This window comes from Lithobates pipiens, unplaced genomic scaffold (genome assembly GCF_037356315.1).
Source record: "Lithobates pipiens isolate NorthernLeopardFrog02 unplaced genomic scaffold, aLitPip1_a1.2 Scaffold_18, whole genome shotgun sequence".
NCBI classification, from domain to species: Eukaryota; Metazoa; Chordata; class Amphibia; order Anura; family Ranidae; genus Lithobates; species Lithobates pipiens.
Window position 1 is genome coordinate 56701163 of NW_027507758.1, and position 18026 is coordinate 56719188.

Genomic DNA, 18026 nt, shown 5'->3' on the forward strand with positions numbered 1-18026 from the left:
TATTTGTTTTTTGCATATGTTGTACTTATTTAAAATATACAAATTATTATTGGGGCAGTCAGGTTTGCATTGTTCAATCCACCAGAAGGTGAAAAAATATTTTTAATTTTTTTGCAAATGTTGTGCTTATTTCAAATATAAAAATGTAAGCTCTAGCAGGGCCCTCTGATTCCTCTTGTACCAAATTGTAATGTTACTGTAATGTCTGCCTTCATTTTGTTAGGCGTTGCGCAAACTGTTGGCGCTATATAAATCCTGTATAATAATAATAATAATGATTATTGGGGCAGTCAGGTTTACATTGTTCAGTCCACCAGAGGGTGAAAAATAAGGTTTTTTTTTTTTTTTTGCAGATGTTGTACTTATTTAAAATATAAAAATGATTATTGGAACAGTCAGGTTTGCACCATTCAGTCCACAAGAAGGTGAAAAATAAAGTTTTTTTTTTTTCTTACCCGAAACATGACCGTTTATCTTTCAAGTGGATGAAACAAAAGTTTTGTCAGACAGAATATGATACATAGCAACTGGAAGGCAATTAGTGAATGACTCAGCCTTGTGTTAAAGTAAATCAGTGACCCAAATCCCCCTTTTTTTCCAAATGCCCCTCATTATTAAATCTACTTTAATGAACAACCCTCCAGACCAAATACATTTCCATCTTAATGGGAGTGCACCTGCCCATCTCAAAAGCTTTTCAGAAAAGGAATTTAAGTAACTTGAGCAATGGCTAGAAAAGTTGTATCTATGAAAAGGGAGATATTCTGACATTTATCTTAAATATAATGAGCTACAGACTCTTTGCCTGAAAGTTATTGAACTGTTCCATTTAGCCAAGAAGTTCGTAATTCTTCTCGCATTTTACAGTACGGGACTGAAGCAGGTTACAGGATAATGCGCTCTAATCCATTTTATTTTGACAGAAGGAAGTACGGGACATGCTGCGTTAGCAAAAACATAAAATTCTTCGCTCAGCACAATTCCCTTTAATGCTTTTTGGTGCGACTTGTGTTGACTTTTGTACGCTCTTTTTTTTTACTTACATCATCAATGTGGTCATTACTTAACCAGCCAAAGGCCGGAATTTTTTGATGTGTGCTACAGACCTCTACAAATGCCCCAGGCTGTTAAAACTTGGGCAGTATTATCTGTTGGCTTGCTCTTATTTATCTTGGGGATACCAAATGTTACCCCAAAATAAAAGATGTCCTCTGGGTGGAACTTTCATGCTTGTTAAAGCCAGTCTGCGGTGGGGTGGTAAAAGCAGAGACTATACCCATGTCACGGCCAAGGACATGTTGCTTTTAGCAGGCTGTACCATCGTCAAACCCATTCAAAGGAATAGAGCCATGCAGCAACTGCGTGTAATGCACATAGTTACGGCACAGTGGGTCAGCATTTGTAGAGTTAAACCAGGAGGAGAGAAGGCAAGATGTCACCTCCTCACAACCTGTCAAACACCCTCTGAAAAATAGATCACTTTTATAGCTGCATGTGTGGATGATCCATATGAAATTTACTCACCTACTATCTAGCTCTTGCCCAAAATGCCAAGTCTCCTCCGTAATCCAGCGCAGGTCCTCTTCAAAGTTGCGAATGGTGGCCAGTGCTATTCAGCCCAATTTCTGTGAGCCCAGGCTGTAACGGACATACCCCCGCAGGGTTATGTCATTATGTTGTCCTGGATTTACAGTACATTAGGTTGGCCTGGATTTACAGTACAATTCCGAAGAGAGGGGTGAACCATCAGGGTTGGGTCATCAGGTTGGCCTGAGTTTACAGTACAATTCCGAAGAGAGGAGTGAAGCACCAGGGTTGTGTCATCAGGTTGGCCTGGGTTTTGATTACAATTCTGAAGAGAGGGGGTCAAGACCTAGGGTTGCATCATCAGGTTTGGCCGGATTTACAGTACAAGTCCAAGAGAGGGGTGATATCCCAGGGTTATGTCATTAGGTTGGACTGGATTTACAGTACAATTCCAAAGAGAGGAGTCAAGCCCTAGGGTTGCGTCATAAGGTTGGCCTGGATTAACAGTACAAGTCCAAGAGAGGGGTGATTCCCCAGGGCTTTGTCATTAGGTTGGCCTGGATTTACAGTACAATTCCAAAGAAAGGGGTCAAGCCCTAGGGTTGTGTCATCAGGTTGGCCTGGATTTACAGTACAAGTTCAAGAAAGGGGTGATTCCCCGGGGTTATGTCATTAGGTTGGCCTGGATTTACAGTACAATTCCAAAGAAAGGGGTCAAGCCCTAGGGTTGTGTCATCAGGTTGGCCTGGATTTACAGTCCAAGTCCAAGAAAGGGGTGATTCCCCAGGGTTATGTCATTAGGTTGGCCTGGATTTACAGTACAATTCCGAAGAGAGGGGTGAACCCCCAGGGTTGTGTCATCAGGTTGGCCTTGGTTTGCAGCGAAATTCCAAAAAGAATTCATAACACCAGCGTACTGAAGACTGCCCCTGCAGGGAGATGAGGAGGACCTAGGATAATCATGTGACTGGCCAGAATATTGGATTAAAGGAAATAAAATATGTGCAGGGATGAGGAGCTCGCTCTAGTGTAGAGGTCTGCTTTCCTATACAACCTCCTAAAAATATTAAGGGCAAACTCCAATCAGGATAAAAAAAAAAATAGTTCTTCGACAAGCAAAATTATATCTGATAAATGTAATTTTCTAAATATAATTTAGTTTGTGGGGCATCTGACTACCATCTGGTGTTTACAACAAACTTTAATACTGAACTCCAGGCATACAGCCACATGCACAGATGAAATATATATAAGGGAGATCCCTGCCAAGTTTGTATTTCTGTCTATCCAGTTGTGAGATTTACACAGCTCTACCACACAGCACAGCCCTGTCTGGCAGTCTAGAGATTTATTTTTTCTGCTGCTGTTTAGTAACACTGATAAATTCATCTTTCTGTGACACTGATCTCTCCACCAACCAACATGCTCATTGTTAGCATTATGCTGCTGCTGACTGGCTGCTTGTGTTGCCTCTTCCTTTCACGTTTTTTCAAGTCACTTTCACTTTTCAAGTCAAAAGTATGTATAGTCACTGCTTGCATTTAAAAAAAAAAATATGAATTGTGTAGTAACGATTACAGAACTGCATTTATTTGTATATTTTTTTATATCTGCCTGGAGCTTTAAAGCCCAACTCCAAGTGTCCGCACTGCACGGTCAACTGTTTGTTTTGTCTAGGGGTGAGGAGAAAGCTTATACTCACGCAATCCTTCATTGCATCAGAAAATGGCACTCCTGTACGGTCCAGTGATGGACTGTTCCTCGTATATGGAGCCTGCTCTAAACTGATGATGTCAGGAACAGTCCACAACTCAAGACCACTGGAGCGGGTGGGTGCCGGACTGGTCTTGTGCTGGGAGGATCAGAGATTAAGGCAGGCCATAGATGGTGCAAATTTTGCTCCTGCGGCCACGGGTTGTAGGAAATAAATTTACACAATTCCCCCATTAGCACAGACAGGACTAACAGGGGAATCCCTCCTGCTGAGCGATTGCCTTTTCCCAGCGGAGGGGGGGGGGGCAGTATTGATCAACTTGGTACATTCAGCGTTCCCATTAATGGTTCGAATCTCGGCCGGTTTCTGCTGAACTGGCCGAGATTCAAACCATGTATGGCCAGCCTTTTTTTTTTTTTTTGCTCAAAGATGGGCTTTAAGCTATTCATATTCAAAAAAGAAAGAATAAAATTGGGCTGCAATGGAAACATCTGGTCATCATGGGTTCCTCCCAAAAGAAAGCTTAAGGTAACAACTTTTGGGTGATATTAGAAAACCCCTTTTAATTCACATTTTCCATGAACAGAGATAACATTTTCTTTGTTCAGATGTCCAACCAGGTTGAGTGGAGATTTCCAATATTTGTTTGATCTTTTCCCCAAATGAACTGGGTGTATAAATCTATGACAGAGTGGTTGGGACGGAAAAAAAAAACCTAAAGCCCTCTATATCTATAAAGGCCACTAGCATACGAAATGAATCTCTGTCTGTCTGCTGTCACGGGCAGTGATCAATGAATACATAAACTGTTTATGCTAACACAATACACAAGCCATAAATCAACCTCACTTCTCAGCACTTATACGAAAAGTACAAGTGACAAAATATACTAATAACAGGGAATTATTTTACATTTTAGAAAATAAATAAATATAAATACATTCATTGAAAAATATACTATGTTATCAGAAGCATTGCTTTTGAAGCAGTTGCCGAGCCTGTTTTTGGAGTTTATTATTATTATAATTATGTCCTGTTTTGCTATTCTAAATGTAATAATTTAATAGTGCTTCAAAATATCTAAATGAGCCTTTAAAACTGTTACCGTCCAAATGCAATCAGTGATCAAAAAACAGTTTAAATACCAGATCACATGTAAAATACTGAAAAAGTACCAAAAGTAAATACATGTGAATAGCGACCCTAGGCTTCCAGGTTTAAACCTTGAGATTATTTTTTTTATACCTGGATCTTAGGAATTGAAATAATTTTTACAGCAAACTTATTAAAGTGTGAGTCCACCAAGTATAATTAGATGAACAACCATGTTTTGTTTATCGCGGGGCTCGTACACTTTATAGAAATATCTATGGACTGATTATATGCAATAATGAAAATACTGGGGACTATTAGGTTAGGCAATCAGGAAAAAAACAGTTTGTTAATGGTGTCATAAAAAATCAATAAACTTTGAAATCCTGAACTGTGTTTTATTATTCTGAGAAATCAGAAATTCAGTCATGATTTTATTTCCTGTGGAAAAATAACTGATTTCGGCAGTGCTCACTGCAAAAGTTCCCCATTAGGAAAACAATTACCAGGAACTTCTGTCTTATGTTGGGTTAAGGGAGATATTAAAAATGTATTCATGAATGTTAAAGACACCTCTAACCCTTTGAATTTTAATTAAAGGTGTTAGCAAGTGTGAGGAAGTATATTTGTTACATTGAAACATCAGGTCAAGGGTAAAAAAAAAAAAAAACAGCCAGTTTTTTTTCTTGATGTGCATATTTGCAATCCAAGACTTTGTAAACATCTGTATATGTCGAAATAAATATCCATCATGATATATCTATATATGTCGACATAAATGTTTAAATAATTATTCCATCTTGCTATATCATGATATCACTATATGTAGACATAAATATCCATCTTGATATATCAAATGTGTGTATGTATATATATGTGTGTGTGTGTATATATATATATATATATATATATATATATATATATATATATATATATATATATATATGTGTGTGTGTATATATATATATATATATATATATATATATATATATATATATATATTTACAGGTAAACGTATTATTCATATTGGGGTTGCTTTGCTAAGGGATTAGAGTTCACTTAGCTAAGAGTATGTTCCCTTTGTAAATTGAATATTAGTAAAGAAGGTTGAGCTGTATTCACTTTGAATACCTACCTTTTAATACCTATTACGTTTGAGGGAAATTTATATAAAGAGGGTTTTTGCTAATACATGACTGGCTATTCAGAGTAAACTTCAACTTATTAACTAACGTCAACTATACAAACTGAGAATTCCGTTTGCTAGGTGAATGACCTCTTTACTAATCAACCCAAAATATATATATTTTTTGCACATGTGATATCTGTATATGTATCTTTATGAGCTTGATTTTTTTTCCAGATATCATATCATAGAATACCTGAGAGTTTCAATGTAAGAAGTGTGACACAAATCTTTATGGCCTACAAAACCTTTTATATGGGATTACCTAGTTTATAACATAGATAAAAAATTAATTATGTTAAAATATAATGGTTATAGAGGTGGCATATTTCTGTGCTTGTCTGCTCCTGTGTTTCCTAATAACCTACGGTAAGGTGATTCTGTTTACTATTTTGATAAAAAATCTACTGGAACATCATGTGTTTTTGAATTAAAAATGATATGATCTTCACATTAGTCCTTGACTTATTAACTACCACTGACTACTTTAGTCTATTTATCCTTAGGGTCAATTCTCTATGTCTGACCATGATGGGGTCCACCTTGCGTTCTGCTTCAGGCTCTTGAGGATTCCCATTATGCCTCCAATAAAGACAAATAAATTTAAAGCAACTCAAAAAAGCGATGAAAATTCCAGGTTAGCACATTTTACTTTTAAGCTCTGCATATACAAGGGGGGGGGGGGGGGGGGGGGAGCTTTGTTTGATGAATGTCAAGAGCAACCTTAGCTACCCTCACCTATTGCACTGAGACAGCTTGTGATTTTCGACTGCTAATTTATGACATAATTGCTGTGTACTGAGTCCATGAACCCTAATCTGTTTCTAATGAAGCACTCCATCTTCCATTGGCTGGGAGCAGAGGCTGCAGCCTGGGAGGATGCAAAGTGTGGCAGCTTCTGCTAAGTCATGATTTTCAGGGCTGGTTTGGAGATGCCTATCAGCAAAGCCCGTGTGTCTGTCTGTTTTCTGTTAAGCAGATGGTGCCTCTCAACAGTGACATAGAGCAAGCCAGGTTCTATGAGCCTAGATGCTGGTAATATGCTCTGTTATAATGTTATTGTTTGCTAGCCTGGATGGAAACCATCAACATTCTGCATCATTACAATGTGCTTTGAGCTGTAAAAAAAAGCCAGTGAAATGAGATCCAATCCTTGCATCGCGGTGAACAGACTTGTGTGGGCCTATTCAATGAAAGGGAGAAAGCATAGCTCCCAACTCTTCCACTTTTAGAGGCAGTGTCCCTCTTTTGGAAACAAATCTCTCCACCTCAGGAGCTTTGTTTTTGGCTTGATGTACAAACTTCTATAAAAAATAATGTACTTTGTAACATCAAAATGTTTTACTGCATTTATCCAACCTCTATATTGTTATTTCAAAATGCCAGAATAAAAAAAAAGAAAAAAACTCCAGCAATCATTCTTTATGTTCTGCTTAACTGGTGGCATGGCAGGGGTGGGTCCTTCGCCTATGTACTACGTGCTAAAAAGTGTTCCATGTTCTCATCTCAGAAAGATGGGAAGTTTGGTATAAGTCTAAGCGCAAAGTGGAGTAGCTCTAAGCAACCAACCATATCACACCAACTACACCATACTAACCAAACCATACCAACCACACCACATAAATCAAACCATAACAACTACACCATACTAATCAAACCATATCAATTGCACCATATCAACCAAACCATACCAACCACACCACACAAATCAAACCATAACAACTACACCATACTAATCAAACCATACCAATTGCACCATATCAACCAAACCATACCAACCACACCACACAAATCAAAGCATAACAACTACACCATACTAATCAAACCATACCAATTACACCATATCAACCAAACCATACCAACAACACCATACCAACCAAACCACACCACACTAATCAAACCATACCAACTACACCATACCAACCACACCAACTACACCAGTGCAAAATAAATTCTTAATAGTTGCTATTGGTATTCACTTTGGGCTCTGCTTCTTGCACGGTTTTATTAAATAGCACAGAAGCCAAAGGTGTGGAAAATGCTGCAGTGCAAACTGCAGTGACCCACAACAACCAATCGTATTTCAAATTCACTAGCTCAGTGGTCAATGCTATAAGAGATGCTTGCTGATTGCTTTATGGATAACTGTCCTTTGTCTATTGTTGTTTTCCTTACTGCCTAAGGGTCAGTGTTTTTTAAATTCTAATCTGGAAAATGTATTAGTCACAAGCTAAGTATAAGTACATTTTGAAGTAAATGTAACATTCTTTTAAACCCCTTTCAGATACAGCAAAGTAATAGGATGGGATCATTCCTGAAAGAATCAAGATTTTCTATGTTAAAAAATTAATATGCACATGTTGTCAAATAATATCTAACTAATGTTGGAAATACACATATCTCTTGTATACAATCCCTTGGTTATCCCAAGACTGATAAACAGACATGCAAAAAGATTGTCTTTCTGCCCGAGATCCATCTTTCTGGAGCTGTTCCTTTGCAAAAGAAAAAATTAAACTTAAAAGTGTGTGTTCCTCCAGACCCCTATCTTATTTCTACAGGTAGCCTAAATTCACAGACATGCATCCACAAACAAACCATCAGACTCCTAGATGATATGCTTTTACCCACAAAGAACATGAATAATATAGAGCACATTCCCTGAAATTCATAAAGAGTGTTGTAGATACCCTTTAGAAATCTGTCTCGCTGCAGTGCGACAAATGGTTAAATTTGGTCAATCACCTTGATTAAGAGAACCAGCGTCTCCGAAACATTGGTGTTTTTTTATGACTCTGGATAAGTTACAGTATATTGTCATTTCAAATAAGACCTCAGTAAAGATTTGAGGTCTTTAACTCCTGGTGTACTGGCTAGTTTTGCAACTAGGATTCTGGTGGTATCACCATTGGCCGGGTATCCTTCTCAAGGTGTTAAAGGTGAAGGTGCAGGGTGGATTTTTGTAAAGATCCATGCAATTATTGGTAACGTGTATATGAATTTGTTGCAACTCTGTCTCAGCAATTTCTCCTGAGAAGTGGTGAAGTTTTACAGAAAGAAAAGCTATTTGGAAAATTTGGAGAAGTAATGGAAACATTTGCTGTAGAATTGTCTCAAAGCTCCAACACAATAAGTACACATCCAACACAATCGACAATTTACACCAAGATGAAGGATGTCTTATTCACCTCCACTTCCCCCTATCATCGATATGGCAGAATTTCTTTGTGAAATTGTTGCAACAAAAGCATATACATTATCATACATTATTATTATTATTATTATTATCATATCATACACTACAATTATCATTAACTAACTAATTAATTTTACTAAATTCATATGCATTGGTACTAACAAAAAAATGTTTCAGTGTTTTCATTGGCGCAAGGCTTCTGCCTACATACACATCACCAGAAACGTATCACAATTGCCTTATTGACTTGTCCCCATTGGGAGATCTTCATGACATCATGGTACTTGGGCTCAAAAAACTAAAAAAATTGGGACCAATTTTTTTTTTTGGTGCTTCATCAGTCTATTAAATGCATCTCTATCAATTAAATTATTAATGTATAAGATATTATTGCACAAAAAAATGCCTTCTTTGCACTTTCTATATAATTGTTTCTCATATAAATCTTTCACAATGTAACCAGGGTCATTTTCTGGTGTATTCAAAGCAAACAGACTTGTCCCTGGCAACGTTGCCTTGGAAAAGAAGTCAATGCTTCACACACAATTGTCGAGTTAATTAGGAAACATTTTAAATCTTTAAAGGCTACTGTCCAACAATTCTAAACACTAATGTAAAAAGTCAAGTGAACATAATAGATAAGTGGTGAATCTGGCTCACAGATAAATGAGATAATTTTCTTGGAAATCAGAGACAGTTAGCGACTCTGGTAATAAAGTTTTCAGATTTAAAAGGTAAAGGACAATCTGGCAACCTCTGAAAGGTCTAGCGTTGGAAATGTTGTAACGAATCAATATTAAATTCATATAAAGCATCACATGTCAAGCTTTGATCTTCAGAAGGTCAGCAATGCTTCTGATCTCTGTCTGTGACAACTGAATTACGTTTGTTGTGGTTAATGCTAAATTAAGAAAAACCACAGAACATATAGGCTAATCTAAACTGTTGTACGCTATCAAGATAATGCAGTCGTGCTATGTATAGATTAGGGAAAACTACCATATCATCACAAGACATTGATAGTAAGATGAGGTCGTATTTACAACATGCACGCTGCAGAAAAATAATATTTAAGAGCATAAATGTTATAAGGCAATAAGTAAATTCAGTCCATTAGTCTGTGATCACTGGATGTGGCTCTGTTGAGTCTACAGTCATTGAGGAACTAGTAGGACAAGCATACCTTGCCCACAAGGTGGGACTTGTATGTAATCTTCAGACAGAATACCATAGACTACTCAAGCTTCTGTTGTATTTTAATGATCAAATAATTTTCCAACTTGTGCTGTGTTTATTTTTAACAAGAACACCAGCAGAGTACAGTTTGATAATTCTACCTGTGTTGATGTTTTTCCTTAACCTTTCACTTTCTCGGCCAATAATATATTATTAGCTTCAGCCTGTATTAACCCTAGACTGAGTTTGTGAATCTAAGGTAAGGCTAATAATGTACCCATAGGTATCAGATGATGATCATTAGCAGTGTCAACCTCCAGTGCCTTGGCAGATATGTTATGAGGTTTTTTGCCAAAGGCCTGAGCTGGAATTTTTCAACCAACAGGCTTTTTTTTCCACCAGTGCTGTTTTTCATATAACAGTCTATGCTACAAATTTCTGGTCCTACATGAATTAGGAAAGCTGAGAATATCTAATCTGGAGTATTTTCCTGACACTCATTAGAACTCAAGGAGTGAGTAGCTTGGACAAGTTACGAAACATCATGTACATTACAGAACAAGTCCAGTTGAACGTGAATAACAACTACTATCTATACCTATCATGACCTGGATAAATGAGAACCTTCACAGATATCTCATCCATCACATCTATCAGTTTGACAATATCTGTTCATAACTTGATGTCTTTGACCATGTATAGAATCTAAGCTTCTCAGCCACAGACCTATATCAGTGGGGTTGATTTACTAAAACTGAAGCACTCAGAATCTGGTGCATCTGTGCATGGTAGCCAATCATTGTCTAAAGTCAGCTTGTTCAATTAAGCTTTGATAATAAAACATGGAAGCTGATTGGTTTCTTTGCAGAGCGGCACCAGATTTTGCACTCTCCGGTTTTAATAAATCAACCCCAGTGTGCCAATGTTCTATGTGAAGCTGTTAAAGACAGAGATAATTAACCTCTGTTAAATTAGTGTTAATTTCCCAGAATCAAGAAATATATTTTATATCAAATATGAAATAACTGTCACATCTCCTAATTAAGGGGACACCTAAAGTTAGCCCACCTAAGATCTCCATTGCACAACTTTTGTACCATTACTGTACAATAAGGGCAATAATATTGTAACATAACTAGAGGTAGAAGAAATTAGCAAAATGTGTGTTCGCTGAATGAAGCAGGCAATCCTTTAAATGAGTACTACAGATGAGTAATACATTAAAATAATATTAATAAAAAATAAAATGAAATGTATGTCAGTCCTTGCAAACTCTACAAAGGATCTTCTCCATGGCTGGCACCCAAGGGAGCCACTGGGACAGAGTCAGAAGACTGTTGAACTTTTTAAAAATTTTAGTAAAAATAAAATTCTTAAAAAAAAAACATTTTATAAGCTTCTAGGGGCACCTCTGATTGATAAACCTATAAAGCTTCCCAGGCAAAGGACAGCGGGCAATCTTGGGGTCATGAAGTGCTACGTATTTATTATGGTTAAGACACACTGCTCTTGATTTTCTGAACTTACGATTAAGTATAAGCCACAGGTAAGGTGTACTCATAAAAAAAAAAAAAAAGTGGCGCAATTAAAATTTTGTCAAGTTCCTGAATTAACAATGTCACACTTGTTCTCGGCGGCAGAGAATGTTCCGCACAATATTTTGATAATTATCAATAGTGGTAAAGATTGTATGCTGGATTCGCCTTGTCCGTGGCACACAGATAGCCTTGTTTTCACTCTTGAAAGGCTGTGTTTGATTTACACTTCTCTTGCTTCAAGTAAATGAACTTAGGCACTGACTTCTCACTGACTGGAACCAGGCTCTGCCATTGGCTCTTTAGCTAAAGCTCGACGGGGAAATATTTCCCTTCTTTTTTAAAGCCTCGGGATTGTCTTTCTAGAGGGAGTTTTAAAAATAATTCATTCATAAAGAAACGTGCAACCATTTATGCTGAGAGTAAATAAACACGGCAGGGGCAGGGCGTGCGAAAGTCTCAGACTGTTCCTTACTTGGCAGCACAGCCCGGTGATGTTACATTGCCTTAATTGACTCTGAAGGTGATATTTTAACTTCAGCATGCAGACCGAATGGGGGAAGTGCATTGTTGTACCTGATGGATATTTTATAGTTCTGATGGCTGGCCATACATAGACAGATCTGACACTGACAACAAGGGCTGGAGGCATGCTTAAAGAATGCCACCATGGCCTGCAGCAGTCTGCCTTACCAACTGGCCAATGCACGCATGTGATGCTTAAGTGGTCCAAGAACCATTCCTTTACTCCAGAGAAGGGGTGACAAGTACATTCTAAGCGGTAATAACCAACCAATTTTGACATTGAGAAGTGTCCTGTAGACATGACTTGAGTATCCCAGGCGATGGGTTCTTACTGCCTGCAAAATTTTTAGCGCTGTCTAGCCACTGCACAGAAAGGAGTTTATTTACTAAAGAAGGAGAGTGCAAAATCAGGCTCACTTCTGGATAGAAACCAATCAACTTCCAGGGTTTATTGCCAAAGCTTAATTGAACAAGCTGAGGTTAGAAGCTGATTGGCTACCATGCACAGCTACATCAGATTCTGAGAGCACCGGTTTAAGTAAATCTACCCCAAAGTGTCCACACCACAACATTGACTTACAAGGGTTTAAATAAATACTACAACTAGATATTTCACCTAACCTAAGAAGATTTTGTTCTGTCTAATGAGCAGTTAGGAAAATGTAGAGTGGTGTAAATTTTCCAGCATGGTGGAAATTTTTCAGAATTTGACACTATTTACATTAGCCTCAAATACATATGGCTCCATAACAGTGCTCACTAAAAATGCCCTGTCATGTTGAGGTTATATTTCTTCTTTTTTATTTTTTTCCTAACTGAGTATTTGAAGTAAACAGCACGACTTGAAATGTATTCCATATACTAAATCACCCCTGAAATCTGTTTCACATCTTACGCACAAAGTTCATCTGGAGTATACAATTCACATATAAAGCTTTACATTAAAAAAAATATGCATCATTGCAGCAGCCTCCGGAGTCTATGTATAAAAAAACATCCAGGATTTTGGGTGGAAGATGGACTTTTTGACAAACAACTGATTCAAATGTTTAAATGGCACAGGGATATTTAGAAAATGTTTGCTTCTAAACAAGGACCATTGTCACATGTGCTAATCACGTGGATTATTAGGGCAGATTATTTATATTAAATAATATGTTTTAGTAACCTTTTCCCGTTGTTTGTTCTATATTTTCAAGCTGAATTTTTTTAATTTGGAAACTATAAGTTGTAAAGTTTAATCTATCCCTTGAAAATACAAGATAAAACTTTAACCTGTCTTCAGAGGATGCAAAACATCTAAGAGCCTCCATGAGTACAAAACTCTTCTGACCTGACCATCACATAGGCTTAATCAACTTGGCCAAAACAAAATGAATTCTGAATGTTGATGGACTGTCATGCTTACCTGCAGGATGTTTGGATGTTGAAGTCTTTGGAGTAAAATCATTTCTTTGACAATCTTGAATGAAGCCAGCCTGTAGCAGTCCTCCAAAGTCCGGTATCGTTTTACACAATTCTGAATGTCGTGACCACCAAAATCAACGGATTTGAGAGCCACAGACAGGGTGTCATTCAAGACCAATTTGTATACAGCTTTGGTATAACCAGAACCCAAATAATGCACGTTGGTCCCCTTGCTAATGTCCTGGCAACCTAACAAAGGTGGCTGTAGAGACAAATCTATTTTTGAGCCAGGGTGAGATGGAGATAGAATGTTCTGATCAGAGATGGACCGCTTTGGGCTATCCGATTTTTGGTTGTGTTCGGAGGATTGTTGGGCTAGGTCCATCAGCCTCCTCTCCAGAGGTCTCAGCAGCCTTTCTGAAGCTGATACTGGAGCTTGATGCTCCCTATAGCGGACGACTTCCTGGTACCTCTCCTGGAGCTGCTTGAGTAGATCCAAGGAGCCCCCCTGGCCTTGCCATGATGCGCCAAGTGGTACCGTGCTTCCCCTATCCTGTATCTGCTGGATATGGTCAAACCCTGGCACACAGAGAAAATTCAGCACAGTACCAAGGAAAAAGGACAAACAGAAACCAGCGACCACGGCAATTTTCCTGCGCCTCATTCTCAGGTTATGTCCGGGGGTCCAGCCTGTGAATCTTGAGTTTGGGTGAAGAGATGAGATCTGCAGAAGACTTTTTTCACATTGTATTCCTAATTCTTGGCACTGCTGGACACCCCCCATATAAGGAAGGCAGCGCTGACACTTGCCTCTGTACCTTTAAAGGGGACGTACTGTGTCACTTCTGCAAAACCGTTGTCCGATCGTTTCTTGGCATCCACTTCGTCCTGTTTCTCCGTAAAAGCAGCAGTTTGGTGCTTTCACCTCTCTGCAGCCTCTTCTCACTATAGATGTTGGCTGCAGGACTGTCAGAGCAGGAATGAGGAGAGGGGGGAGGCGTGTTTGGAAAGGGTTCTCTTTAAGCCCAGCCTCTTGCTGAGTGACAGCATCAGTCATTCATAGTGGGATACAACACTTCCCCTGCTGCAAGAGGCATGCATTGTATATTGGGGGCATTGCATCTCCCTGTGTCTCCAGATCTTGTAGAGTTAGGGATGAGCTGAGACTGGGCTACTTGCTTTCTCTCTTAATCCACGCCGGAGACTGAACCTTGCCTGTAAACACAGCACAGTCATTCAAAGAGGAACGGGTGCCCCCAGCAGTTTAACTCCTAGTAAAGCAGTCTCTGTACAGGCAGATATGGACAAGTGAGGGCTGTGGAGGCTCTTGGCTTCAATAGTACAATGTGACCAGCACCCTAGTCACATTGCTTGCCTTCTACAATGCTCATCAATACGGCGCCCTGTATCTGCACAGAATCAACAGTTAACCCTTTTTATCCCACAATGTCAGCCTTCGCTGAGCATAGACAATGCAGCTTTATTATTATTATTTTTTTTTTTTAATTACACAGGATTTATTTAGCGACAATGTCCGGGCAGCATTTTATATAATAAATAAAATGCTGCCTGGACATAAAGGGTAACAGTAAAATTACATGAAAATTTTATGTAAGAGGGTTAGGAGGACTTTGCTCTTGAGAGCTTACAATCTAATAAGAAAGTGGTTATAATGAGATATATGTATATATATACATTTTTTTTTATTTTGTTATTTATTTATGTATTTTTCTTTTCTTTTTCACAGGCAATTAATTATATAGTGCTGTCAATTTATGCAGCACTTTACACATATAATATACATTTACATCAGTTGCTGCATCAAGGAGCTTACAATCTATATATACAGTAGATATATACATATATATATATATATATATATATATATATATATATATATATATATATATATATATATATATATATATATATATATATATATATATATATATATAAAAATGTATATATAGATATACACACACACACACATATAGATGCTATAGCATATAGCATATGCTATAGATGTGTTAGCCATGCATGTTAACGCATGGCATAACGTACGTTAATGCTGCAATAGTGTGCATGAGCCCTTTCTATGATATTTAAGCATCCTTATAAATTGTGTGCTTTCCCAACACACAAAAAAATGCACTGCCATTAAACAGAGGCGTGCCGGCGCCATTAGTTGCCATCGGTACACCCATGCAACTACAAACGCATCACGTTTTCACTAATGCCATAAAGCATGCTGCCACAGCACCACGTGCTTCGGTGCGACACATTTTTGGAAAGAGTCGGGGGCTGCTTTTCTGTGGTTCTCGCATTTAGGGCAGCCCATTGAATTTGGTTTGGCTGCCCTACACACGACACATAGGAACGTGCGAAACAACGCGTGGAAACAGGCCAGCGTTTGGTCGCACCTGTAAGTGAGAACCGAGCCAAATACGCCAAACTCTTGGATAAAGAGGGTTAATGGTGGCCATACATGATAGACAATGGAATTCTCTTCCGATCAACCTCTCTCCTGATAGGAATAATTGATCTATAGTGGACAACCTATGAGATCGATTGATATACATGGGGAAGTCGATTTTGGTTGATAGTTGGAAGATACAATCGTTAGGGATCGATCATATCTCTATTTTCACCATGCACACTTGTAATCTGGTCCATTGAAATACAATCAAATTCATGTGAATGTGATAAACAATCATAATAATATTATTGTATATTTCTATATATACATGAATGTGTTCAGTGTAGTATAACCTAGCCAATCACTATGTAAATATATATATATATATATATATATATTATATATTTAAATATATTATATTAAAATTATTTTTATTTACAGACAATAATATGGTTCATGTATATATATATATAGATATATCTATTTATATATATATATATCTATATATATATATATATATATATATATATATATATATATATATATATATATATATATATATATATATATATATATAGATATAGATATATATACATGAATGTGTTCAGTGTAGTATAACCTAGCCAATCACTATGTAAATATATATATATATATATATATATATATATATATATATACACACACACACACAAAAATGTGTCAGTGTAGTATAATCAACCATATTATCGTCTGTAAATAAAAATTATATATGTAGAGTTCAGAATTAGGTATGTACAGGCAGCTGTGTTTGTTCATTACAGAGGCCGTCCATCTCTCTGCCTTAGCTGGCCACAGACATTACAACTGATTGTATAGATTGTTTATGCTTGCCCTCATATTATATAATAATATCAATAATTCTTATTATTGTTAGTATTATTAGTATTACATTATTATGTGACTCAAAAAGTTTGTACAGAGATGGTACAATATATTGTAAAGTGTACGGTCAGCTGTACGGTCAGCTTAAAGCCTGCTATACACGATAAAAATATTGGACGAATGATCTGACTTTTTTTTTTATGCTAGCCTCCATATCTAAAATGAATAGGCTACTAGAGACAGAATACAAATTCCCACAATGACGTCATGTATTGTATTGATCTGTAATGTATTCTTTTATTTCCGAGCATGTGCAGTCTTGGTCACTGAATTTTTTTTACGGACGAAAACTGTACTGATTGAATGAAAATCGCTCATTCTGTTATCGTATGAGAAAACGTTTGTGTTTGTCCCTTCACATGGACTGTCGTGATCGGCTCTCGAAAGATTATCGATGCCAAATGAGTATTTTTCCTTTGATTTTTCATCTGATTTTCATCGGGTGTATTTAGGCATTAGACTGCTTGAAAACAACAGATTTCTGGGGCTAAATGGACTCAAAGACATCAGATGGTAATGGTGGAGATCTGATCGCTGAGAAATTGCTCTTTAGAATGGCAGAAACATTGCGATGTTCATGTTAACTAAGTGTGAATATTCATGTACTGAACAGACACTACTAACATCATCCTTATCTTGGAGAACAATAGTTGATTGGCTTGAAAGATCCAATCATGATAATCGATTTTTACTCAGGAGGTGTCTGAAGTAATGATTGAATAATGAATAATGTTTGTCAGATTGACTTTAAACAACAGTCCTCATTATGCCTATAATCACCATAACCTAATAATCACAACATTACCTGCTCGGGGATGCTGACTGCACTGCCTGATAAACAAATGGCCACAAGAGGGAAATTCTTTGCTTGCAACATCAACAATTGTCATTAGGAATGGTTATTACTACAACTAAACTCTGGAGCAACTGCACTGGCAAAGTACACAATCTATTTGCCTTTAGTAAATCAACCCCAAAATGTCTTTTTTTTTTTTAACCACTTGCGGACCGCACGCCATCATTGTACGTCAGCTGTTTGTTATGGCAGCAGATAGATGCCGAGTGAGGGAAGGAAAGATGCCCCCCCCGCTCGCCTCCACACCATTGGATGACGGTAGGGACGTCAAACGTGGTCTTAAAGTGGAGCTCCACCCTAAAGTGGACCTTCCACTCATTGGAACCCTCCCGTGCCACAATTGGCACCTTTCAGGGGGGAGGGGGGTGCAGGTACCTGTACAGTACAGGTATCTGCACCCACTTCCGGCGTAGATTCTGCAGAAGGTACGCCCCTTTCCGCAGAATATACGCCCCTTTCCGAAAGTCCCCCGCTG

The 18026-nt window shown here is 37.8% G+C and overlaps 1 protein-coding gene across 1 annotated transcript in view; it reads right to left on the reverse strand.

Annotated features, from left to right (window-relative positions):
• The window catches only part of PKDCC (protein kinase domain containing, cytoplasmic), an 85589-nt gene extending 71040 nt beyond the window's left edge, over positions 1-14549 (reverse strand). Inside the window, exon 1 of the mRNA XM_077485700.1 lies at positions 13360-14549. Within this exon, the coding sequence (XP_077341826.1) occupies positions 13360-14142 (783 nt within the window). The 5' untranslated portion in view covers positions 14143-14549. The remainder of the gene's footprint in view (positions 1-13359) is intronic.
• Positions 14550-18026: the final 3477 nt, after the last annotated feature.